Here is a 27,998-nt window from a genome sequence, read left to right on the forward strand (position 1 = left end):
GGTTTTTTGTGATTGCTGTGATAAAAAGAAAGTAATACCAAAAATCAGTGTTGAATAAGAAATGAGGGAAGTTGTGTCCAGTTTGACTCCAAGGTTTGAGTAGTTGTACAATACCCAACAGGCATACCCATTCCATTATAAGTAATTGTGGCTATTTAAGATTGAAACAGAAATATTTTTAAAATATATACATATATTTTTTCAAATGGACACTAAATTTTAGTACATAAATACTTATTAAGTTGTTTGGACATAACCGTTTAATAGTAATTGGAACCAGTACATATTTCTTTAGACCTAAGTGTGCCATGAAAAACTTGGGACACTAAAGGTACCATGAACTGAGATAGTTTGAGAACTTCTGTCTTAGAGGGACATTGGATAGAGTAGTTGATGCTTTAGGCAATGAGAATTCGTTGTGTATTCTTGAGTAGAGGGGTGACTTGAAACAATTCTATCTTAAGAATATAGTACATTACACTTATATACTGCTTTATGGCTTATAAAGTGCTCTACATGAATTATATCAGTTGATAAATCTGGAAACGGTGCAGGATAGATTGAAAGAAGGATTATATGCTATTTGAGTAATCTAGGTGTGGGGTGAAGGTGTGAAATAAGAGTAGCTGTGAGAAAGGAAGTATGTGACAGATACTGAAAAAAAGATAAAAAAATTTGGTGATAAATTAATAATGGGATAAGGGAAATAAAAGAGAGGAAAGAAAGATCACTTCAAAGCCTCAAATTTAGCAGACTGGCATATTGACAGGATCGTTGATAGAATAATGAGATTGGGGAAAGGAACAGTTTTGTGTAGTGGCAATAGTGGAAACTAGATTGTACGGGATTAAGACAGGAGAATGAAGAGGAGATAGTGGGTATAGACCACATACCAGGATTGGGGAAGTAAAAGGAAAGAGATTACTGGAACAGTGAAGTCAAGCCAGGTTTTTGCAAGAAGGAATAGGGTTTCAAAATACATGAGAATGGTGTCTTGATTGAGGTGGTGGTTACATGACTGTATGCATTTGTTAAAACCGATAGAACTACATGTTAAAAAGATAAATTTTACTCTATGTAAATGTCACCTCAATATTTTTTGCCCAAGTACATGAGAACAGAGGTTTATTTTTATTTTTTAAATTGAGATATAATTCACATGCCATAAATGTCACCATTTAAAAATGTATACTTCAGTGATTTTAGTATATTCACAAAGTTGTACAACCATCACCACTATCTAATTCCAAAACATTTTCTTCACCTCAAAAAGAAACACCTTGTCCATTAGAAGTCACTCCCCATTCCCCCTCCTCTCCAACCCCTGGTAACCACATAATCTACTTCCTTTATTTTTCATTTTTTTTTGCGGTAAAATACACATAACATAAAATTTACCATCTTAACCATTTTTAAGTGTACAGTTCGGTGGTATTAAGTACATTCATATTGTTATGTAACCATCACCACCATCCAACTCCAGAACTCTTTTTATCTAGCAAAACTGAAATTCTATACCTATTAAACAATAACTCCTCATTCCCACCTCCTCCTAGCCCCTGGCAACCACCATTCTACTTTCTGTCTCTATGAATTTGACTACTCTAAGTACCTCATATAAGTGAAATTATACAGTATTTGTCTTTTTGTGACTGGCTTATTTCACTTAATGTAATGTCCTCAAGTTTCATCTATGATGTACATATGTCAGAATATCCTTCCTTTTTTAAGGCTGAATAATATTCTATTGTATGTATATACTACAGTTTGCTTATCCATTCATTTATCAGTGAACACTTGGATTGCTTCACCATTTTAGCTCTTGTGATTTATAGTCTATATTTTGTCTGATATTTATATAGCTACCCTTGCTCTCTTTTGGTTACTATTTACATGGAATATCCTTTTCCATCCTTTCACTTTCACCCTATTTGTGTCTTTGTATCTAAAGTTAGTCTCCTGTAGACAGCATATATTTAGGTCATTTTTTTAATTTTACCCATCTCTCTGTGTCTTTTGGAGAGTTTAATCCATTTACATTTAAAGCAATTACTGATAAGAAAGGACTACTGTCATTTTGCTATTTGTTTTCTATATGCCTTATAGATATTTTGTCCTTCATTTCCTTTATTACTATCTTCTTTTATGTTTATCTGATTTTTTTGTAGTGAAACATTTAAATTCTTCTCATTTCCTTTTGTGTATATTTTATAGCTATTTCCCTTGTGGTTACCATGGGATTACATTATCCTGTGATCAGGAGCGGCAAACAGAGATCAGAGCACAGATCCCCAATATTTGGAGGACAAGGTCTTTTTTGCCTACCCTGGCTCCTGCAAGCTGGTCTTGAAATGTGTGCACAGCTGCCTGTCACAGGGCTGGGGTAGGAGATGGGTAGCTAAGAGCTGAAATTTGCCAATCTATCATCCAAGCATTCCCCTGGAAATTACAAGTCTTCAGTAGACTCCAGAGTTCCAAATCGTTACATTAGACAGATTCTGCCAGTGTAATCGTTGTCTAGATGGGAAGGCAGATTCCTGGTGCTTCCTACTCCACCACCTTTCCAGAATCCCATGTAATCTTTTTTAAAAAGTAGATTTAAAGTAAAATTTTAAGAGAAAACAAGAAATAGTTTTTCATCTGTGACTTTAGGGAAGGATATAAACATAGAGGTAGGAACATTGGTAGGTTGGAGGGGAATAAGAGTTTATAGGGGAACTCATATATGATTTAATCTTCTCTGTGTAGTCAGAATCTAATTTATTATGAGTAAGGTGGGATTAAGGAAGAATTCCTCTTAAGGAGAGAAGAGGTCTACAAAACCTTTGGGGAATTATCTGGGGAGTCAAGAGATCTAAAAACTAAATTTGTAGTGTTTCAGGTGTGTACAGCTCTACATTAAGTTGTAATCCTGGGTTGTAGAATTAAATAGGAATTAGTCACTAGAAATTGGCAGTTTTTAAAAGTAAAATTCAGGTTTTCTACACATTATATTGTTTAACCCTGGGTCTGCTGTTGTTCATTTGGGAAGAGAGATAAAGGAGAAAGGGCAAGAGCCATAACTGGGGCATAGCCTCCACTAACAGCTATAGAGTAGAAGGTTGAAGGGGACTTTGTTGCCTGTTGCTATAACTGCTGTGATCAGCATTTAGATAAAGAAGAACTATATAGACATTTTTAAGTTAGTGTTTGATTTGTAATAGATAGGGTGCAGTATTTGATCCTCTGCCTTTCAACTTGGTCCTCAATTGTTTACCTGTAGTCATCTGACAATTGAATAACTCCCCAACAACTTATCTGCAATTTAGTCTCCTATCATTGTCTCTAATATCAGCTCCCCTTGCCATGATTCTAAAATTTGGAGAACACAGTACTTTTTAGGACTTGTGACCATCTTACCTTTTCAACTGACTTTGTCATTTTGACATGTAATTTACAAAGGCAGTACATTCCCATCCTAGTTTCTGAAAGTGTAGATGTTCAGACCTATGCTGAATATTCTAAATTGCTGGTTTCTCTTAAATGGAAGCATCTTAAAGATTGCAAAATTATTCAACAAATTCTCAACATTGACATATTTCTTTCTTTTTCTTTCAGGTTGACAATAAATGCCCTTGCCCAGAAGCTCAATGCTTATTGGAAGGAAAAGACCTCCCAAGAGAATTTTGAGACCTCAGCCATAGTCAGGCCAATACCGTGAGTAGTCAATTTAGAATATAAAAATATTAGGGGTAATGTCTATGGAGCAAATGGAAGGAATGGGATAAGATGGTGCTTTTCACATAAGGAAGTTTAATTAACTGAAAATAGGAAATCACAGGTACTAATTTCATCATTCTCTAGACCTCTTCATTCTGGTTTGACACTTCTGTGATTTGGATCATAAATATGAAGAGTTTAGTACTGTCAGTTTATCCTGCAGGCATCATGATATAGTAGAAGATGATGACCATTTAAATCAGCCACTCCTGGATTGAAAATCTAGATCTTTTTCTTCTTTTTTTTTTAATAAACAACTTGAAACTTTTATTGTATCAATATAATATCTAATGTATTACAATTGCTTTCAGGTCATAAATTCTATAAAAATTATGATTACTGGGCTTCCCTGGTGGTGCAGTGGTTGAGAATCTGCCTGCTAGTGCAGGGGACACAGGTTCGAGCCCTGGTCTGGGGGGATACCACATGCCGCGGAGCAGCTGGGCCCGTGAGCCACAACTGCTGAGCCTGCACGTCTGGAGCCTGTGCTCCGCAACAAGAGAGGCCGCCATAGTGAGAGGCCCGTGCACCGTGATGAGGAGTGGCCCCTGCTTGCCACAACTAGAGAAAGCCCTCACACAGAAACGAAGACCCAACACAGCCAAAATAAATAAATTAATTAATAAACTCCTACCCCAACATCTAAAAAAAAAATTATGATTACTTAAAACCCTAAATAAATCACTAGTGTATTCTCTACTTTCAAATAATTAGGCAAAAATCATGAAATTAAATCATGGATAAATGTCTCTTAGTTTTTGTTTGTTTTTAGATTTTATTGAAGTATAGTTGATTTAAAATGTTGTGTTAATCTCTTCTGTACAGCAAAGTGACTGAGTTATACATATGTATATTCTTTTTCATATTCTTTTCCATTATGGTTTGTCACAAGACATTGAATATAGTTCCCTGTGCTATACAGTAGGACCTTGTTGTTTATCCATCCTATATATAGTAGTTTGCCTCTGGTAATCCCAAACTCCCATTCTTTCCCTCCCCTACCCACTCCCCCTTGGCAACCACAAGTCTATTAGATCTGCTTCTTAATAGTTGGTTGAGCTTAGGTTAAGTAAGTCACTTGACCTCTCTGAGTATATTAAGTTAGATGACATAACCTTTTTTGCACAGTACCTGGCATATAGTAGGCATTTAGGCATTCAGAAATATTAGCCAATTTCCCTTCTCTTTATTACTAGCGAACATTGTTGGAACGGTACCAAAAAATTTGAGACTAGAAGTAGAGAACCCAGCATGTCAGAAACAGATGTAGAATTTATTGAATCTAAGACAGGAAATTACACACAGAATGGTGGATCAGGATGAAATGCCTTAGTAGGCCAGGAAAGGAGCATAATATACAGGATAGGATGTGTAACAACATGTATACAGTCAATTATACCATCAAGACAAAGATTAGAGGTTCATTTTGGGGTAGGCACCCATGTTTTTTTAAAAATGGAAATAATCAAATGTTTGATATAAAATTTTGTTTTAAATGCAACATGATTGCTGTATGAATATCACTATATCTTATTCTAAAGATCTCTACTCCTGTCCAACATCCATGGTTTTCAAAGAAATGCAAATTGAGATGCCTTTTTTTGCCTTTTAAATAAGCAGTGATTAATGCAATGAAACAGATGTTCATATATTGCTGGAGTGTGTTTATGTATGTTATACAACCTTTTCTGTAGGCAGAATGATGGTTATCTATTGAGTACTTACATGCTGGACACTGGTCTAAGTTCTTTACATGTATTTGTTTAATCATCACAACAACCCTATGAGATAGACAGATGATATTATTACTTCTTTACAAATGTAGGCACTGATACGCTGAGAGCTTAAGTAAGTTGTTCAAGATTGGAAAAGTAGAAAGTGGTAGATCCACTTATGTTCAAATATAGGCAGTCAGGCCCCCAAACCCAGGTCCTCAACCACGACACTCTTCTGGAAGGATGCAATGAGAATATGGCATAGCCCCTTCAACTACCTATTTATTGCAAGCACAAGCTAAAAGTCTCTCCTATCTGCCTGGATGGGAGGATCTACCATGGTCTGCACGTAACCTGAGGCAGAGAGTTACCATCTCTAATGCTTGTCCCCAAGAGAGTAATATTGGCACGCTCCTGCATGAGATTCTTCTGTGTGTGTGCATGTAAAACCAAAGCTAATATGACCTTTCCTCTCCCCTTCCACTACGGCTGAAACTCCTTTCTCTGGCTCTAAATAAAACAGTGACTGTACAGAAATATTTAGACACCAGAGGTCAGGCTTGAGCTTAGAGTTTAGAGGTTGCAAGGCTGGAGCAGCCTGTAGCTAGGAGATAGGAAGCTATATATCCAAGAATGTGTATGAATTCTCTTTGTTAAAACAGTTTTGAACAAGAAGAGGGCATTGTATTTGAGTGGTAGACTTATGGGCACCTTTTACTTTTTTTTATATCTTTCTGTATTTTCTATATGAGCTTATATTGCTTTTATAACTAGGAAAAAAGCACCATTTAAAAAGATAAGAAAAATATTGAACTAAGACATAAAAGAATCATACCACTCTACTGAAATGTCTAGTATAAGAGCAGTGTAAATGTAACATACACAAAATCTTATAGTCTAAATTACATGTTTTTCAAATTGGCCCTAGGTGTCCCTCTACCCTCTTTCTGTCTTTTCTCCAGCCTTCCTCCTTCCCACTCTGGTCTGCCTTTCACATATTAGATGCTGACTACTTCTATTATATAATGATCATCTCCTCTTACAGAGAAACAAATTTATTCTAAGGTGTAGGTGACTGGGTTACACTTCCTAGAAGAGATGGGAATGGGCATGTGTTTTAAGAGTAGAACTCTGGAAGAATTTTCTCTTCATAACTTAACCCAGTTGTTGAACTGGAGCCACCATTTCTAGTTATGAAATTTAATCAGATTTATGTTACTTTTTAAGGTTAACTTTGGGAATATCAACCTAATATTGATTTTGATTTAAGTATGAACAAAGACTTCTTGAAAGGAAAAAAAAGGAGGACTAGGGAGCCTGCAGGGAAATGGGGGAGTCATTTTAATGACGGTGCTTCAATGACTCTCACAAATGCATTTCAAATCTATCACGGGATTGGATAGAAGCAAATAAAATGATTGTATCAGTCTTATTTTTTAGTAATATTGTAATATATATAAAACTTTTTGCTGATTAATAAATTTTAAAGTTATCCTTTTGTTTGCTTAAGGATAAGATTCCAAGGTGAGTACTATTGACCTCTGTAATATGGTAGCTCACCATGTTAAAACTTGCTACTATTTTTCATATCCATATCTGGTCTAGTCCTATCTTTATTTTATCTGTGAAGTTTAATATATATACATTTTGGACACCTGGACAATAACATTTCTAACACATTTCATATATAAAATCATGCTCTTTCACTTTTACGGTATGCTTTTCTAATGTAAGACAGAGTATAGAGCTAGGATATACCCAGTCATACTTCTGTTTTCCTTCATTCAGGAAGATTCCTGACCAGACATGGGTACAGTGTGATGAGTGTCTTAAATGGAGGAAGCTTCCTGGCAAGGTTGATCCATCTACATTACCTGCAAGATGGTTTTGTTACTATAATTCACATCCAAAGTACAGGTAAGGTTAAGACTCAGTATTATGTCAGAGAACTCCTGATTTGTCTCTGTATCCTAAAACACTTTTCATCTCAAGTCCACACTCTTCACCCTGGCATTCAAGCCCCTATGCTAACAGGTCCCACTCTACCTATTCATTGTATCTCAACACAAACCTTCTGCTTTAGCAGGCCTGTGGCTTCACTCTTCCCCACACATGCCATACGTATTCCCATCTCCATGACTTGATACTGTCATTCCACTTGCTTACAGTGAATTTCTGTATTCCATCTGCCTATCTAAATCATATCCATCTGGTAAGCTTAAGTATTTTGTGTGATACTTCTCCAGTTGACAGTAGTTTGCAGTTATTTTACTCTGGCTTCCTGTGGTATTTAATTCTTCACATTTGTTCACGTACTGTTTGAATTTTTTGGATGTTTTTCATATATATATACTTGGGCTCTTCAAGAGATTATAAATTATTTGAGAACAAGGGATTTATGTTTCAGGTTGAGTTGACAGATTTCTTCATATGCTTCCTATACTTGCATCTGTTGTAGTACCTATCGTACATTCAATGCAGGTTGTTTACATGTTTGTCTTTCTAATATACCATGTGTTTCTTGAAGCAGCTAACATCTAGATAGTGCCTGTCATATCCATGGGTATTCATTTCAATTTAACAAATATTTTTATATCAACATAGGTTGATAATAATAACTCAGTTTGCTTCAATTCAGCTGTGACTTTCTTAACTTTTTTCTGCAGAATAAATGCTGATAGAAAAAAGGTACTAAACCAGAGTATGCTTTTTAGAAAAAAATGTTTAAAATGGAGGAAATGAAATAAACGAAGTCCAGGTCTGTAATGAGCAAGCATTTCCCCGTAGTCTCCAGATGTGCCTAAGTATCTCTTAGGGTTGTGTGATTAAAATGAAGGACTGAGGGCTTCCCTGGTGGCGTAGTGGTTGAGAGTCCGCCTGCTGATGCAGGGGACACGGGTTTGTGCCCCAGTCCGGGAAGATCCCACATGCCGTGGAGCAACTAGGCCCGTGAGCCAGGGCCGCTGAGCCTGCGCGTCCGGAGCCTGTGCTCTGTAACGGGAGAGGCCACAACAGTGAGAGGCCCGCGTACCGTGAAAAAAAAAAAAAAAAAAAAGTAGGACTGAGCGCTTAGAAGTCTCATTTTTGAATCCTATATATATGCTATCAGTCTATACTTAGTCCAAGAGATATAGCCTTCCAGGACACTCTGTGCCCTAATAAAATGGGTATAACATAGGGTTTCCAATTATTATTAATTTTTGTTTATTTCTAGGATTGCATTTGTCCATTGACTACATTTTCTAGTACTCCTTTCAGCTTTTACTCCTAAAATTCTCTTCCTCGTGCTTTACATCTAGTCTTTTCATTTATAGAATTCTCTTTTTCTCCTCTTTGCTAGTGTCTGTTCTGTTCCTTTTACAATGTCAGCTCCTAGTCGCTTCTTGCTGCTCTCTATCATAGCCTCTGATTTTCCTCTTCAGGCATCATCACATAGTCTAGGGATGCTCCTGCTTCTAGATGGCACCTTGGGAATTACTTTCTTAGTACATGAAGCAAAAGACCTCGGTTCTAGTCTCAGCAATATTCTCTTTGTATGGAACCTCAAGCAAGTCTCTCTTGTGCTTGAACTTCACTGTGTAGAACTAGAGATTATGCTTTAGTACTTTGAGTGTCTTGGGAGAATGGTGATGTATACACCAAAAATAATGATATGATATGCCTTGAAAAGAGAATTGCTACATGTTATCCTGCACACAGGTTTTGTAATGTGGGTGGAATATGAACTCTGTAATGTTAGAGGGTGGTTAACCTGCCTTGTCATAGTCGTGAGGAAAGTAAAGGGTAACAGTGAAGGGCACATTTTGTTTCTGAAAGATGATTTCTTCTCTGTACTGCAGGAGGTGCTCTGTTCCAGAGGAACAAGAACTCATTGATGAAGACTTGTACTTGAGCAAAGCTAAGAAACAGTTGAGTATACCCGAGGTGGTACTCTATATCATACGGTAGAGGAGCCTGACCCTTCCTAATAGGACAGGGGGATTTTGAGAAGAGAGATGATTTTTTTTAATGATTTCCCTATTCACCTCTCTGGTCTTCCAGTTCTTTATTCTTTCTAATCATCTCCTGAATGTCTCAACTAGTGATTGACTTTAACCTCTCTCCCTCTTCCCCCCACCTTTTGATAGGGCATTTGAAATCTCTCTTCAGTAGCAGAGTTCAGGAAGGAACACTTAGTTACTCAACAAGGCTCACACTATTTCTAGTTTAGAAGGAACATTATAACCTAAGTCTATAATTGGTAATCCATTTCAGACTGAGAAATTTCATGAGTGGACTAAATAGCCCTTTTATCTTCTCCTAGAGATCAAACTGTTGAGAAGAAGAAGGTACCAGTGAAAAGTGAGAGCCACCAGGTGAGAGACAGTCCACCCTCTTGCTTTTCTTACACAAAATTTTCCCCAACAGAGGATATAGGTTGAAGGAAGCAGCACTCTTGAAAGCTGCATAGAAATAACAAACCAGTTGTTCTGGTGGTCTTTTTTTTCACTGGATCTTTTGATTTTGCTTTGATCTACTGTTACTGATGTTCAGATCACCAAAAATAGAAAAGCCAAATCATTTATTGCCCAGATTTGGATTCAGTACTGATTCTGGACAGTGTGAATGTCACATTCGGTGTCACAGAATATTCAGGGCTATGTTCCATCCTCATACAGGCTGCTCCTGTTGAGTGTCTGGTTTTCCTCAGTCTCCTTTCTTCCAGGATTCAGGGGTGACTCCTTTCTCCTTCCTCTTGGGAAGAAGGGGTGGTTCTTTGTGCCCCTCCCTATCCCTGCTTTCAGGCTGGCTGGCTTTATAAAGACTCTGCTGTTTTGAATTTTCAGGAGCACTGTCTCTCGGACATGGTTGCCCAGCTCCGGACGCTGAAGGGTGCAATAAGGTTGGCCGTCCTTTCAGGGACACTCCTTTCCTGACAGCCACCATAGCACCCATATATCTTCCCCACCCAACCTTGCCTTTCTGCATGATTTTCCTCTTGACCCTTTTTCCCAGAGATATCTGCTAGTAGCATGTTAGATTCACCTTCCACCCACTCAGTCAGGGTAGGTCAGACTGGTGAGGATAGAGGCAATTAAATACTAATTCTTCCTCTGATATCCTTCCAAGACCCAGGTGTATTAATAAACAGGTTGCATACCCTCATGTCTTGGCTTAATAGTCTGATCTAGAGATTGCGAGATTTCCTGGACCGCCCTGTCCTCATTCAGTTTACCTCCCCTTTATACTCCTTCACCTTCATCATTCATACTATCTTCATAAGCTGGCTCTCCCACAAGATCCCAGATGCATGTCTCTGTGTGTGTGCAATACGAATATATATTAGTCTCTCGCATGCATTTCTCCAAGACCAGCACAGGCCCTTGCTGCAGTGCTTACTCCCTCCATCCCTTCCCTCATCACAGAGCTCAGAGGAGTGAAAACCCAGCCTTAAACTGGGTCACAAGAGAGAATTAGACAGTGACTAGGGGGCCTGGGTTTGTGTTGCGGGTGGGATGACTCTAGGAGCCAATAAGTGAGTTGGGGAGGTCTGTTCGTGTCCAGTTGATAAGGTTATAACTGAACGTGCCTGGGGTCAGTGTTCTAGTGTACATTACTGCGCGCTGTTTGTTTTGTGTAGGAAACAGTTCGTTTTTATTTGGCCAAGTGTTCTTTCCTAGCATCAGAAGGATTGACTCATCCTTTGGTATTTAGTTTGAAATTGGGATTTTTTATGAGTTGTTTCTTTCTTTGCTAGGTATTCACTAATCCACTCAAGATCCCTTCTATTCAAGATATGGATGACTTGAACAATAAGACGATTGAATATGAGGGAATTGATAGCCCTAGCCGGCTTTCATCTGTTGGAGAAGAAAGCAGAGCACCTTCTCTTCAACTTAAGCCTCTGGATTCCAGTGTTTTTCAGTTTTCCAGGTGGGTAAAAAAACATAGATTCTCTTCAGTAATAAGCCTCAGGGTTTGTTTTCCGGTAAAATAAATTGGTATGGTTATAATGTTTATGTTTTTCCTAAGGCCTGGCATGGAGTTCAGAAGGAGAAACACCATTTTGGGTTGATAGAATTGTATGTTGCATGTATCCCCCATTTTTCAGCATTATAACTGTCATGTCAAGTCTGTCGATCTTTTTCTTTTTTTACTTTTTTGATGTGATCATCATCTGACAAATGCTCTTTTATGGATTATGTATTCACATTATGTTGGGAATTGTGTAAGTGAAATAATGGACATGAAAACCCTTTGAAAAGCGTAATGTACTATACAAATGTAAGGTAACATTACATAGATAAGCATTGTTTCTTTCCTTAAGTTTAGGACTATTGAAATCCTGTGCAGCCCTGTAGGCCTAGCACATGTTAGCCACATATAAAAATAAGTATTAGAAGTTTGTGCCATTAGGTAAGCCTTCTAGTTCATTGTTTCCTAGGGTAAATTTTTAGTATAAGTTTAGTCTTGGGATTTACTTGTTCATCTTCTAGCACCTTATCAATATTATTTTGTTAGTCTTTACAACAGAAATTTTCTTAAACATCAGGAATATTTGAAGCACTAAAAGGTATGACTGCCCCTATGCTGCCATGAGACTGGAACTCAGGACTGCTATTTATGACTTGCTTTGTCCTCGCCACTGTGCTTCTCACTTTGGGCAGGGCCAAGCCATAGGGAAGGTACAGAGTTGTTCTCTAACAGTAGAACCTTCTATAGTCCTCAATAATATGACTGTTAAATAGTTGGTTGTGAAGTTTTCATTAACCCTTTTCAGTTTGGATATTTTCCTAACATACTGTAGGAAAAAAGCAGTGGAATATATAATAGGGTAAAAATGATTCCTGCCCCCGCCCCTGCCAATGTTACTGATTCCTTTCCTTCTTTCTTGCTTCTTAGGTGGGTCTTTTCAGCTTCTTATACCTAGACAAACATCTCTTTATGTGTGCAAGTCCCCTGTTCAGTGATTCTTCCACAATTAAGCCCTGTAGATACTGAAGGAACCCCGTGTCACCCCGAGCATGAACAAAAAGCCTCAAGAAGAAGTAAACTGTTAGGAGAAAAACTAGGAGAACTCTAAAGGAATTAAGTGAGAATCTGTATGAAAGCATCAAGAATAGTGCCTTGGAAGAGAGTAGGTACTCAGTAACTAGTGGTTGAATCGAGTCATATTGAAGGAGCTATTTCTGAGATAGAACTATGCAGCAAGAGAGTAAGAAATAATCTATACAGCAAGAGAGTAAGAAATATAGCCTAGTCAGTCTCAGGGATTTGAGTCTAATTCTACTGTTTCCATCCACAGTTTTCCAACTCCCCTTTTCGTTTGGGAGGGGTGTACAGTAAAGTGCTGTGTTTTTTCGAAGTACATTGTTACCTCTCTACCTCGATCTCCTTGAGATGGTCATGTATCAGAATTGCCACTGGAGTATCAGGGTGTCATTGCTCTTGAAGGCTGTCCTTTCCCTGCTGTGACCACTTTTCCTTTCTCTTCAGTGTTTCTTTTGGTACTGTCTAGTGAATTTTGGTAACCTGGAGGAGATAACAAATGCTAACCTATGTATGTGTGTATTTTATGAGTGCAGTATGGCAGTACATCCATTGGGTGGCATACTTCATCAGTCTTAATTAGGATTTCTATATGAGTCTTTATAGAACTGCTGTATCCAGAGTTGGGTTTTGGCTCTGGAGGACAGGCAGAGTACTTTGACTATTTACGTGTAATTTTAATTCGAGAATAGTGTTCTTTCAAGAGATATGTGATAATCGATGCTGCTAATGTCATATGTTTTATGTAAGGTCAGTAAATGATATGTCATTTCAAGCTACACATATAGGGGGATTCAAATTTTATAGAGGAAAATTAAGGTGCCCAAGAGTTTAATAAAATATACAAGGTTTTCTGTTAAAACCATGTTAAGGGAATAATAAGTTTAGTCAGGGGTTGCAAAAGTCTCCTTCGTTATCCAAACCTGAAGCTGATAAGGGTCCTTGGGTCATGTAGTACAGCTCTTTAACTCTAGATAAAATAAAGCCTACATTATCCAAGCATGTTTTAAAAATTTCTAGTGGAGTAGGTTATAAGACCTAGAAGGTGTTCCAGAGGTGTCATTGGAAACAGCTCTGTGAGTCTCACGAATCTAGCAAGGGGAGGGGAAGACCTACAATAAAGAGTAAGTTTAGCTAGTATGTAAGCAAGCATAACCTTTGAGGGGAAGACAGCTTATATCTGTTAAAGGAAATAGTCCCCTTTCTGTTCATTCATTATACATACCTTTGAGTGCTTACTATATGAAAGCAGTGTTCTAAGGCAGTGATGGAATCAAAGATGAAGGAGCTTATGGTACTCAGAGTTATATATGTAAGCCTCCCTGGTACATGCTAGGTTTCATATGAGTGGTATAAACTAAGGTCTAAAGTAACCATAAGCATACAGAGAAAGGTGAGAATTAGTGGCTGTAATTTATTTAGATATTTAGAGAACCTTTGAGTAAGCTACATGTCAAAGGCTAATTATTTCATGTTTTACAAGGATAACCAAAAAAAAAAATCCAAATTACATCGTAATGGTGGAAGGAGAGGAGGAAGACATTCTAATATAGTTAAAGGAATATTTGACACAACAAACATGAGGTAGAAATAGAAAAACAGTTTTGCAAATGAATAAGATTGATTCAAGAGCCAGTATTAATGTTTTAAAATATGATCTTTGAGAAAGACTTCCAGAATGGCAAAATGAGTAGTGTGATGAACTCTTTCACCAACAAGTACCCATTTAACTGGAAAAAATTATTAAACAAAACAAAGCAATCATTCCTAGTTCCTAGAAATTGTCCTAGGGGCATACAGCAAGTACAGAAACATTCATTCAAGAAAATTTATTAAATCTCAGAAAGAACAGCAAGAATCTTTGGCATTTGCCTGCTCTCATTCCCCTACAAGCTATGTAACTACTCAAGAAGCTCTAATCCAGGTAGGTGTGGTCAAGAAGTTGGGGGCTCCCTCTCTTCCTAGCTCCTAGTCTAGAGCTATGGTTTCACCTGGGGGGTTAGGCCTCTGACATTTCTCATATCCCCCAGGTCTGTCTTGCAGGAGCTCTATTCCAAGCAGAATCAAGAGGACTGGGTCTCTCTTCCCCCACCCAACCCCCACTCAAAGGGTGGAAGCACTCACCTAGGGACAGCATGCTGACAATCCTGGACTCCTATTGCTCCAGCCCTAGCTTACTTATAGGGCAGAGCTTCGTGCCGGAAGGAGCAAGCCAAAAACCATCCCAGCACCCATTTGTAAAGAAAAGGTTTTCCTCTTAGAGAGTTGACCACTCACTGTCCCTGCCATCAGCTCTTGCACAGTGGCACAGAGGTTCTGCTTAGGGAGAACTGACTTTGTGTGGAACAGATCATGAAGAATTCCATTCCTAAGGGCATTGTCACAAACAATGGAAATCTTAGTGGCAAACAATTACGAGGGCACTCATAGCTCCTTGATGCAAGTTACAACAAGCAAAATGGCTGCATAATCATAAGTTCGGTAACAGAGAGAACCAAGCAAAAAAGATAGCCAAGAAGAGCACTCCTGGGATCATAGTCAACCCTGGCGGTTAGGAAGGCTGTGCATAAGCACAAGACCACACTCATTCAGGACACAAGGTGGACTTGAATGCAGTCCCCAAGCCTCACACAGATCAAACAACAGAGAGCAGGAGCCTCACTGATACTAGGGACTTAAGCACAACTTCTAATCAACCACTGGATGAACAGTAAGCTACTCTGACCCAGGGGTCAGAGGTGATTGGAGAGGGAAAATCCAAGCTACTACTACCTGGCTGAATGTGGGGTAGAAACATGAATTCCTTGAACTGTGATAGCAGCCTCCAAGCCACACATATATCCAGTGGTAAAGGGTAAAAATCTAACTGGCTAAGAGGGCTTAATTATAACCTTTGGTCTATGCTGACTCAGGGTAACTCCTGGATTGTCAGGTAAAAGATAAAAATCAAGAATAAATCTGAGCAGAATACTCAGCATACTACAGGGGAAACAAATTTCATAGAGTCACTTCAGCCAAGTCACTGAAAAAACAACCCAGCAAACAGTGGCAACAACCACTCAGGGAAGTGGGAGTTGCTATACTGTTATTATCTAAAATATCAATTGTCAACAAAAAAATTATGAGACATGCAAAGAAACAGGAAAGTGTGACCTATACATAGGGGTAGGGGGAAAGCAGGTAATAGAAACTGCTCCTAAAGAGACCCAGATGTTGGATTTAGCAAACAAAGATTTCAAAGCAGCCATTATAAATATGTTCAGAGAACTAAAGGAGACCATGTTTCATCAAGTGCAGAAAATTAATAAAGGGACAGAATTTATTTTTTGAAAGAACCAAATGGAAATTCTTGAGGTGAAACGTGCAATAACTAATGTGAACATTTCATTAAAGGGACTCAGCAGCACATTAGGGTTGGCAGGAGAATCGGCAAACTTGAAGATACAGCAATTATAGATTATGCTGTCTGAAGAATAGAGAGAAAAAAGAATGAAGAAAAATGAAAACAGCCTCAGAAAAATGTAGGACACCATTAAGTGCACCAACATATGCAAATTAGGAGTACAAGAAGAAGAGGAGAGGGAGGAAAAGAGGTATAAAAATATTCAAAGAAATAATGGCTGAAAATTTTCCAAATTTGATGAAAAATGTTAACTTACACATCCAGGAAGCTCAAGTAACTCAAAATAGGATAAATGCAAAGGGATTTACAGCTATGCAGTGAAAATATTGAAAGCCAAAGGCAAAGAGAATATCTTGAAAGCAGGAAGAGAAAATATTCATCATGTAAAACAGAACCCCAGTAAGATTAACATCTGGCTTCTCATCAGAAACAGTGGAAACCAGGAGGCAGTGGGATGACATATTCATAGTACTTAAAGAAAGACTTTTAACCGGGAATCATAAATCCAGTAAAACTCTTTTTTAGAAAATGAAGGTGAAATAAGTACATTCTTATGTAAACAAAAGCTGATGGAATGTGTTTCTAGCAAAGCTGCATACAAGAAATACTAAAAAGAGTTCTTCACCTTGAAAGCAAGTGACACCAAATAGTAATTCAAATTTGCATGAAAAAACAGAGTACTGGCAGTGGTAACTGTAATTAATTGTAAAAGACAATACAGTGACATATTTCTTCCTCCTTCTATTCTTAACTGATTTAAAGAATAATTGCATAAACAATGTGTATATATTTGTATATAATTTTATATATGAATATAATTTTATTGTTGGGCTTGTCTATAGATGTAAAATATTTGCCAATAACAGCATAAAAGAGGTGGGTGGGAGCAAAGCTGTATTAGAGTAAGGAAATAACACCAGATGGTCACTTAGATCCACAGTAAGAAGTGAAGAAAATTAAAAATGGAAAAAGAAGGTTGATTTATAAATATTATAAATATGTCCTTGCTCCACTTTCTTCTCTTAGCTTCCTCAAAAGGCATAACATTACATAAAGTAATAATTGTAGTAATGTATTGTTAGATTCATAAATGTTAAACTAGAAAATATCCACATAACATGAAAAGAGGAAAAGTAGAGGAAGAAAGAAGCAAAGAAGGCATGACACATACAGAAAACAGAGAGCTAAATAGTGGACGTCAATTCTGACATAACAGTAAAAACATTAAATGTGACCAGATTAAACAGTCCAATCAAAAGACGGAGATTATCCAATTGGATTTTTTTAACATACACAAACTTAATATCTATACACTTTAATTCAGAGATACAAATAGGTTGAAAATAAAAAGATGAAAAAAGACATACCATATAAATAGAACCATAAGAGAGCTAGAGTGGCTATACTAATATCAGAAAGAATAATAGACTTTAAACAGAATATGTTACTAGATATATAGAGGGACATTTCATATTGATAAAGTCCATTAGGAAGATATAAAAATTATACCCATATATGGACCTAACAACAGAACCCCCAAAATGCATGAAGCAAAAGCAGACAGAACTGAAGGGAGAAACAGATAATTTAACAATAATAGTTGGAAACTTTAATATCCCACTTTCACCATAATTCGAAAAGAGACATGTACCACAATGTTCATTGCAGCACTATTTACAATAGCCAGGACATGGAAGCAACCTAAGTGTCCATCGACAGATGAATGGATAAAGAAGATGCGGCCCATATATACAATGGAATATTACTCAGCCATAAAAGAAACAAAATTGAGTTATTTGTAGTGAGGTGGATGGGCCTAGAGTCTGTCATACAGAGTGAAGTAAGTCAGAAAGAGAAAAACAAATACCATATGCTAACACATATGTATGGAATCTAAAAAAAAAAGGTTCTGATGAACTGAGGGGTAGGACAGGAATAAAGACGCAGATGTAGAAAATGGACTTGAGGACATGGGGAAAGGGGAAGGGGAAGCTGGGACCAAGTGAGAGCAGCATTGACATATATACACTACCAGATGTAAAATAGATAGCTAGTGGGAAGCAACCACATAGCACAGGGAGATCAGCTCGGTGCTTTGTGACCACCTTAGAGGGGTGGGATAGGGAGGGTGGGAAGGAGACGCAAGAGGGAGGAGATATGGGGATATATGTATACGTATAGCTGATTCACTTTGTTATACAGCAGAAATTAACACACCATTGTAAAGCAATTATACTCCAATAAAGATGTAAAAAAATATATCTCACTTTCAGTAATGGGTAGAAGATCAACAAGGAAGTAAAACAGTTGAAGAATGCTATAAACCAACTGGACCTGACAGATATGTGCAGAACACTTCACCCCCAAACAGCATAATACATATTCTTCTCAAGTGCATATGGAATATTCTCCAGGATAGACCATATGTTAGACCATAAAACAAGCCTCAGCAAATTGAAAAGAATTGACACCATACAAAGGATGTTCTCCAACCACAGTGGAATTAAATTAGAAATCAAGAACAGAAGGAAATTTGGGAAATTCACAAATATGTAGAAATTAAATAACACTCCAAAATAACAAATGAGTAAAAGAAGAAGTCACAAGGGAAATTAGAAAATATCTTAAGATGAAAATAAAATATACAAAAACTTATGGATTGAAGCTAATGAAGTATTCAGAGGGAAAATTATATTTGTAAATGCTTATATTAAAATTGAAGAAATACCTCAAATTGGTAACAAACTTCCGCCTTAAGAAACTACAAAAATGAGAGCAAGCTAAACCCAAATCAAGGAGAAAGAAGGAAATAAAGATCAGAATGGAAATGAAATAGAGAATAGAAAAAATCAATAGGGAAAATCAGTGAAACCAAAAGTTGGCTCTTTGAAAGGAACAACAAAAATTAAAACAATTAATAAAATAATTCTATTTATAGTAGGTTCAAAAATAGAATCTTTGGGAACAAATTTAACAAATTAAAGCTAGACTTGTACACTGAAAACTACAAAATATTGTTAAATGAGATTAAAGAAGACCTAAACAAATGGAAAGACATTTCATGTTTGTGTATCAGCAGATTTAATGTTGTTAAGATGGCAGTACTCCCCAAATTGAGTACTCAGTGCAATCCCTATCAAAATATCAGCTGACTTCTCTGCAGACAGCCAATGGAGGAATATGACTGAAAGAAAAAAGAAAATGAGAAGAAAGTATGTAGTTGGAAAATAATTCCTGCTATGTAAACCCTAAGTTAATCTCTACTGAATCAGTGAATACAGGTCTGGAATAAGGTTTGATTCCTAGAGAGAAGAACCTGGAGTATTTACAGAACCAGTAAGTAAAATCCGCTCATTGTCTCTCATTAACATAATAGTTCCTTTTTTGATTGCCTCTTATTTGCAAAATTTTTTCCCTCATCTCCATGTAGCAAGTTAGTTAAACTACCTTCTGTTAAGGAGTTTATACTTTAGTGGGAAACCTGCAACACACACACACACACACACACACACACACACACAGTAGAAAGTAATATATATTATAGAGAGAGTGTTAAAGTGCCATAGGAATTCAGAAGTGGCATTTGAACTGGACTTAAGACCTGCAGTGGTGAGGAGGAGAAGTGTATTCCTTTCAAAAGAAGCAGCCTGAGAATTTGTGGGGCATTCTGTTTGGCTGGTATCTTTGAAGGGAAGTAGTGAGAAATAAAGCTAGGGCCAAATTATATCCCAGCTCTGCCACTCACTAGCTGCATGACCTTCGGAAAGTTAATCTCTCTAGGCCTGAGCATCCTCTTTTTAAAATGAAGATAAAAATACCGCCTCCCTCAGGGTTATTGGGAGAATTGGGTGAGACCATACACATTAAGAGCTGTCTGGCACAGAGTGAAGTGCTCAGTAAATGGTTCCTGTGTTTTGGAAGGGAAAAGCTTGAATACCAAGCTAAGACATCTGAGCTTTTATGTTGTGGGGAACAATAACTAAAGATTGCAAATAGGGAGGTAACATAATCAGAGCAATGCCTTAGGAAGATTAACTTGGCAGTGGGTGATCTGGAGGTGTGACAAGGGGAGACTGGAGGAGGCCATTGCAAGCGTCCAAGAGAGGTAATGAGAACTTGAACTTGGGTATTGATAGTGGTAGAACTATATGAAATTACTGAGAGTTTGATGGTGTCATAACAAAAATAGGAAACGTGGGAGAGGGAGCAGGTTTGAAGGTGAAGGTGAAAGGTTAGTTTTATACATACCGAGTGAGATACCAGTGAGACCTCCAGAAAGAAATGTGTAACAGGCAGTTTGAAATTCAGTACTGGAGATCAAGGCTGGGAAAATGACTTGGAAGATATCTTCCAGAAGTTAGAGCCAAAAGACTGTATGAGATTACCAAAGAAGAGAAATGTAGGGGCACTTCCCTGGTGGTCCAGCAGTTAAGACTCCACGCTCCCAATGCAGGGGGCCCAGGTTCGATCCCTGGTCGGGGAACTAGGTCCCACATGCATGCCTCAACTAAGAGTTCGCATGCCACAACGAAGACCCGGCACAGCCAAATGAATGAATGATTAAATAATTAAATAGTTAAATAATTAAATAAATAAAAAGAAAAATGCAGGGAGAGAAGAGAGGGTAATTAAAGACAGAATCCTTAGGGGTGGGAAAATGAAGAGAAGGCAGATAATTTGACTTTAATTGCCTTTCATAAAACGTCATTTTTGCTATCTAGTATCATGTACCCTTCTTTTATACCTGCAAACTGCTTGTTTTACTATCATCCTCATCACCACCGCTAAATGGACCGCCTAGAGCGGCCCTACGCATGTTTAAAGATGGATACATTCGTTCTTACATAGCCCCTAAGTCCTTTTGCTTTCCCCCTAAGGCCGACACAACAAGATCTATTAAGATGACAGACTAGTTTTATTTCTGGGTGAACACTAGTTTTGAAGAACATTCAGGGCATTCTAAGAAGCTAAGGTTTGAGATGTCTTAACAGATGTTCTCAGAAATTGCAGAGAAATACAAGCAGCCTTGAGATATGGTGGCCAGTAATGTGCCTGGCTCTTTCTCATTGGAAAAAAAAAATTTAATTAATTTATTTATTTATTTTTGGCTGCGTTGGGTCTTCGTTGCTGTGCACGGGCTTTCTCTAGTCGTGGCGAGCGGGGGCTACTCTTCACTGTGGTGCGCTGGCTTCTCATTGCGGTGGCTTCTCTTGTTGCGGAGCGCGGGCTCTAGGTGAGTGGGCTTCAGTAGTTGTGGCTCGTGGGCTCAGTAGTTGTGGCTCGCGGGCTCTACAGCGCAGGCTCAGTAGCTGTGGTGCACGGGCTTAGTTGCTCTGCGGCACATGGGATCTTCCTGGACCAGGGCTTGAACCCGTGTCCCCTGCATTGGCGGGTGGATTCTCAACCACTGCGCCACTTGGGAAGCCCTCTCACTGAGAACTTGAAAGTTAATTTTCACCTTGAAATTTCTTGGTTTTCTGGAGAGAGAGCACAAGAGTTATAAGGATAAAAATGGGGGTCCCGTGGTGCTGCATGATATAAACTTGCGTATTGATTTCGTTGGCATCAGTTTTCTTGTTAATTCCTTCAACCGTTAGTATAATATAGCAGCCACAAATGGAAGGTGATTTGAGGTCACTGTCCTGGGCTTTCCTGAAGAACTGAGGGAGTGCCTGTTTGCCCCGACAAAGGGGAATTATTTTGCCCTAAGTGGGGAATGACTTGGATTGGCCAATTCAGTTTCTTTGTTTCTGACTAGGGCCCTGTGTTTTAATTAACTTTTACAAATGGATAATGGGCAATAGCCACAATCCAGTTGGCTGGCAAAGGCATTGTGTGTTGTTCCATAGCAGTATAAAAAATGTGCATAAGTCATTGATACTGGAAGGTCTTTGTGACACTTTAACGAGCTGGCTCAGTCTCCTCTGCTTATTCCACTAGGCTTTTTATGACCTTTTTTTCCATTCTTGTGTTAGGGGATTTTGAATGTGTATTTTTTTGTTTTTCTTCCTTTACTTGCCTTTCGGAAGCTTCTAAGTCAGGCTAGCTTCAATCCTATTTTCAGAAATCTTACCAAGGTCAGCCTGGTCCTGTTACGTCCAGATGCTGACTCTTCGTACCTTTCTATTTACTCTCTCTCGTAAGACACACTGCTGTCTCAGCAAATTGCATAAGTGAAGGGTTTGGGGTTTGCAGGTAAAGATGTATTCCTAATCTGAAATGATCTGTGAATAACAGCTAGAGTCAGTTTTAATATGGGAAATTTGAAGAGGGGCTCCATAGGATAAGAATATACTTAGCTTGTATTGTGACAGCTTAAAATTTAATTTCCTCTTCTTGCAGTAAGTACAAATGGATCCTAGGTGAGGAACCTGTGGAGAAACGAAGAAGGCTCCAGAATGAGATGACAACACCTCCTCTAGATTATTCCATGCCTGGCCCTTACAGGAGGGTAGAGGCAGCAGTTGCCTACCCAGAAGGGGAGAACAGCCATGATAAATCGAGTTCTGAGAGAAGCACACCACCATACCTTTCCCCAGAATACCCAGAAGCAGTCAAGAATACCAGTCAGAGTAGGGAAGTCTCAGTTCTGTATGCAGGGGCCCAAGACCAACACCAGGGCTCCCTGCTCCCTGAAGAATTAGAAGATCAGATGCCAAGATTGGTGGCAGAAGAATCTAACAGAGGCAGCACACACCTAAACAAGGAGGAAGTAAGCAAGGGACCTTTTGTAGCTGTCGTCGGTGTTGCAAAAGGTGTTAGAGATTCAGGAGCTCCCATTCAGCTGATTCCTTTTAACAGAGAGGAGCTTGCTGAGAGGAGGAAAGTGGTTGAATCCTGGAACCCAGTGCCTTACTCTTCTGTGGCCTCTGCTGCAACTCCTGCTGCAGCTGTTGTGGAGAAAGGAAGAGGCTCTGAGGAGAGCGGAGGTCGTCATACACCAAAGATGAAGAACCAAAGAGAGCTAGAGGAACTGAAGAGAACCACGGAAAAGTTGGAACGTGTTTTGGCAGAAAGGAATATGTTCCAGCAAAAGGTTAGAGTAACACGTTACCACTAGGAATGAGAGGCCATTGTAACCAAGGAAGCAGAGAGATGGAACTCCAATGATCTCATGTTCTGTGGCCTTTAAACAGAATAAGCCACTGAATGATCCTGTGGTAAATCTCAGATTGAGTGAACCCTAATGGGCTTCCCTCCTATATTTGGGGTTTGAAAAGGTCCATAAGTAGAATATGTTTAGAGAAATCACAGGGTGAATACATTCAGGAAAATTTGGGGCACTCTCTTTAGCTTTCACTAGTATGTGGGGTCATTGAATTTCTGTTTCTTGGACTGCAGGTGGAGGAGCTGGAACAGGAGAGGAATCACTGGCATTCTGAATTCAAGAAAGTCCAACATGAATTGGTGACCTATAGTACCCAGGAGACGGAAGGCTTGTACTGGAGCAAGAAACACATGGGCTATCGCCAAGCTGAGTTCCAGATTCTGAAAGCTGAGCTGGAAAGAACCAAAGAGGAAAAGCAGGAACTAAAAGAGAAACTGAAGGAGACAGAGACACACCTGGAAGTGCTGCAGAAGGCTCAGGTCTCCTACCGGACCCCAGAGGGAGATGACCTAGAAAGGTTAATTACTAGGGTTTAGTAATCAGCTTGTGAGTGCTAATGGGAAGCCTCCCTTAGGGCCCCTCCGCCCCCCCGCCCCCATTATTGGTCATAGATGAGGGAAGAAGCCTTAATTAATTCCTAGGCCACCAAGGATTGAGCAATCGCTTCTTAGAGAGCTGCAGCCAACCTCCCGGTGCTTGGTGGCATTGTGCTTTCTTCTTTCTTTCTAGCTAATGGAAATGTAATTGTTGAGAAATGTAGGCCCGTTTTGAAGGAGCTTCATTTTGTTCTGTTGGCTAACGACTTCATGTCATCTCTCCTCCTGTCCCTCACTCCATCATACAGGGCTTTGGCAAAGCTTACGCGGCTGCGTATCCACGTCAGCTATCTCCTTACCTCTGTCCTCCCTCACTTGGAGCTTCGTGAGATCGGGTTTGACTCAGAACAAGTGGATGGGATCCTGTATACGGTGCTGGAGGCAAATCACATACTGGATTGAGCACCAGATACTCTATATCCCCTTCTCTACCCTCTTCTTTCCTCCCTCCCTCTCAACACCTCTCTCTCTCTCTCTCTCCCTCTCTGTCTCTCTCTCTCTCACTCTCACTCTCACTCTCTCTCTCACACCCTTATGCCTTACATGGAGAATCTTTGAGTAAATCCTGGCTCTTAATCAGTCTGCTTCTTATTCAGTCTTGGTGTGGAGAAAGAGGCTAGTTAAATAGGCTTTCAAGAGTTCCAGGAATGGAAAAGCAGTAGTCACCAAACCAGGTGACCGGAAAGCTTGAACTTTCATGACTCAGATACTTGGCCTATTTCATATCCTTTCTGAAATGATGTGCATTCATTTAGGTTAAATCAGTCAGCAAATATTGGGTCCAGTGTACCAGGTGTTTGGGTTCAAGTGAAGAAGTATAACTCATGGCTTCAGCCTTCAAGGATCTAACGATCTAGCTGGAAACACAAGACACACACCAGGTTAACTGACTTGTACAGTGAGTGGTACAAACATGATAGAGAAGTTCTGGGGGAGGAAGGTCAAGGAAGGCATCACATCAGAAATGGGAGCTAAACTAAAGTTTGTTTAAAGAATGGGCATAACAACACAGTTAACAACAGTTGTTCTTTACATGGTAGGACTATGGTTGATATTTTTTTCTTCTTCCTATCTTCCTGCCTTTCCAAATTTTCTATAATAAACCTGTTATTCTTCTTACATTGGAAAAATAAATCGTTTTTTTAAAAAATGAGTAGGCTTGGATTTAGATATCAAATGAAAGACTGTGTGAAGATATAAGGTAATTTTTATATTTATAATTTATGTTGTATTTAGCATTACCTCTGGAAGAATAACATGAAAGAAAGCATGGAAAAAGCTGGAATGTAAAAAATGTGTCTGGTAGGAGTGATGGGTTAATGTAAAGGGAACTAAGGTTAAATTATGACCCACCTACCCACCCCCCTCTGTGGTATTTGCATTTTAATAAGGAATTCTTGAAAAAGAAATCTTCAAGGCTCAAATTTTTAAAATGTGTATCAGCACAGCTGTCGGATTTAAGGTAGTGGTGAGGGGAGGTATTTTAGAGCAGCGAGATCTATTTGATATCCCTCAGAATACACCTCCTACCTACTCTTCAGGCTAGTGCTGATGAGGGGTAGATCTCACATTATCAGAAATAGTAAAACTTACACTCTTTTAAAAGTAGACATTTTATTTATTCACTTCTTTATTGTATTTATATAGTGCATACTCTCCGGAGAGTTCAAAGTACTCTTCAAAAGACTTTGACCGGGGCTTCCCTGGTGGCACAGTGATTGGGAGTCCACCTGCCGATGCAGGGGACGCGGGTTTGTGCCCTGGTCCGGGAGGATCCCACGTGCCGTGGAGCGGCTGGGCCCATGAGCCATGGCCGCTGAGCCTGCGCGTCCGGAGCCTGTGCTCCACAGCGGGAGAGGCCACAGCAGTGAGAGGCCCGCGTATGGCAAAAAAAAAAAAAAAAAAAAAAAAAAGACTTTGACCAATCAACACATAAAAATATACCAGCAGTGAGAAGTAGGAAGTAATGGAGAAAAGGGAGGAGGTGGGATCAAGCAGTCGCAAAAGGATTAGCTAGTCCGGAGGGATGTTTTGGGTGGTCGTTTTATGTCTCCTCTGCAGAGTTACTTCAGTAGACTCTCCCAAACTTACTTGAACTTTTTAAAAAGGAGGCCCATCATAGATATTCCAGTGGGACTGCAAGGGAGTAAGGGGGAGGCTAGAGCCACACTTCACCAGTAGAATGAGTGCTGAGAGATAGCCCCGCCCCCTTCCCTCACCTCTCTGCTGGCTCTTGCGTGCCATGTGATGAACTCTCACGTCAGACAGGCCATGATATGGAAGGCCCTGGTTGTCTAAATGTGAGTTTACTGAGAGAAGGCGGGTAGCACATTCAGCCATTCTCTCTGGGATACTTGTTCTCCAGATGAGGGCTATGAAACGGTGGGACTTTGCACCAATAGGGACAACGTGGAGGGGAGGGTGGTGCAGGGGGAAATTCAGAGCATTGGAGATTCAGCCTGAGAGAGATGATGTGGGCGGGGCGGGTGCTGGGTCAGCGGTGGAGCAGAGTAGGAAGGAGGTCAGGCAGTTGGGCTTCAAAATGAACAAAGGGGAAACAGTTTAACTCACCTCTACTTGTGCTTACTCTCAGCCCATTTCCTAGTCTGTGGCCTCAAGCCCAAAGTGCTCCTTCCAGAGAGAGTTATTAGCTGTGCGAGTTCATTCCCTGCAGTACCAGAGCTACCTCTCTGTTACCTGTTTACAGTGAAACCTTACCAGCGTGAGGTCCCTTTAAGCAAAGTTAAATGCAGCAGTGGAGCGATTGAAAAGTGTCACCCAGCCTTAGCAGAGGTTATGACGTAGCGTGGAGACAAAAGAAAGAAAAAGTGGGTGCCTTGTCCTGGCTATCCTGTTAGGTTAACATAATCATAATTCTCCTTCAGTTTTTCATTTCCACAGTCAACACTTAGGTCCTTACTACCTCATGCCTTCCTAATTGAAATATTCCTAGCTGGCCTCCCTTGTCTCCAATTCTCGTTCATTCAGTCTACTCGCTGTCACTAAATTGCTTTTAATGACCTCATCAAGTTAGGCCTCTGCTCAACGACTTGCAAGCACTTTCAGTTGCCCACCAAGTGCAGTACGAATTCCCATCTGGCTTCAACCCTGCTCTCTAGACTCTTCCAACATTCCAAACACGAACCATGTTCTATCCGAACTGAACTAGTTTTCAGTTTCTGAACCTGCCTTGAGATTTTCTCCTTTTCCATCTTTGCCGTGTTCCATCCCCTTTGCCTGGAATATTTTCCTTCATTATCCTTCCTTTGGCTCTAAAATCACCTTTTTTCCTGAAGATTCCTCCGATTAACCTAGCCAGGTACGACATTTTCTTTGAACTTGCAAGTTTTGTGTCACTTAGGCTCTTATCACAAGTGTCCTTATCCTGTGCTCCCCATTAGAAAGCTCCATGTTCAAATAAATTCAACTGCCTACTTGACATTTGCACTTCTGTGTCTCACATTTCAAATAAAATGTTAAAAATAAACAGTGACACACACAACCTGGAACTGTTCCTTCCCCCAATTTTACTCATTTTAGAAAATGGCACCTGCACCCACCCAGTTGCTTATGCTAGAAAGCTGGAAGTCATCCTTAATTTCCTCCTCTAGTCCCACACATCCAGTCTGTCAGAAAGTCGGTCAATTCTGTCTTCAAAGTGTATCTTGACTCCACTCATTTTTACCACATCTACCTTAGTCCAAACTACCATCATCTCCCATAGATAATTGCAACTCCTAACTGGTTCCTTGCTTCCACTCTTGTTCCCACGTGATTTTTTTTTAAGAAGTATAAATCAGAGCATGTGACTCCCTGCTTAATGCCCTTCCATTACTTCTCATTGCACTTAGAATAAAGTCCACAATCCTTACTATGTCCTACAAGAGCCCTGCCTGCTTCTTCTACTTAGTCTCCTGCAACTCTTCTTCATATCTCACTTTTCCCCTTGCTCACTGTGCTTTTCCCACAGAAATAGTTCAGGCTCTTACTTAAATAGAGCCTTTCCCCATACTGTTTCCTCTCTTGGAATACTGTGTGTCCAGTCTTGGCATGGTGGACTCTTCCTCATCCTTCAGGCCTTAGCGTGTCAACTTTTTCAGACAGGCCTTCCCCAGCAGCCATTTTTCTCTATCTACCCAATTCTATCACTTTTTCCTGTTTTGTTGAATCCATAGCACTTCTCGCAATTTGCAGTCACATATTTGGCCGTTTAATTTCATGTATTCAACAGATATTTATTGGGTACCTACTGTGTGCTATGTGATATACGGTGGAGAACACAACACGCAGTTTCTGTCTTCCTCACTTCCATGAGGGGAAGGGCCACGCCTGTTTTTTCCAATCACTGTACCCCAGAGCTTATCATGGTACCTGGTATATAGTAGATG

General features: G+C 39.5%; 1 protein-coding gene across 2 annotated transcripts in view; it reads left to right on the plus strand.

Annotated features, from left to right (window-relative positions):
* The window catches only part of MORC4 (MORC family CW-type zinc finger 4), a 50,153-nt gene extending 26,003 nt beyond the window's left edge, over positions 1–24,150 (plus strand). Inside the window, exons 10-17 of one of the 2 annotated variants that reach the window (XM_060087155.1) lie at positions 3,598–3,696; positions 7,263–7,391; positions 9,314–9,382; positions 9,778–9,829; positions 11,212–11,387; positions 22,249–22,942; positions 23,248–23,531; positions 23,859–24,150. In XM_060087155.1, the coding sequence (XP_059943138.1) occupies positions 3,598–3,696; positions 7,263–7,391; positions 9,314–9,382; positions 9,778–9,829; positions 11,212–11,387; positions 22,249–22,942; positions 23,248–23,531; positions 23,859–24,012 (1,657 nt within the window). In that variant the 3' untranslated portion in view covers positions 24,013–24,150. The remainder of the gene's footprint in view (positions 1–3,597; positions 3,697–7,262; positions 7,392–9,313; positions 9,383–9,777; positions 9,830–11,211; positions 11,388–22,248; positions 22,943–23,247; positions 23,532–23,858) is intronic. The other variant, XM_060087156.1, reaches the window with a different exon arrangement.
* The last annotated feature ends 3,848 nt before the right edge of the window (positions 24,151–27,998 follow it).

Source organism: Mesoplodon densirostris, chromosome X (assembly GCF_025265405.1).
Source record: "Mesoplodon densirostris isolate mMesDen1 chromosome X, mMesDen1 primary haplotype, whole genome shotgun sequence".
NCBI lineage: Eukaryota > Metazoa > Chordata > Mammalia > Artiodactyla > Ziphiidae > Mesoplodon > Mesoplodon densirostris.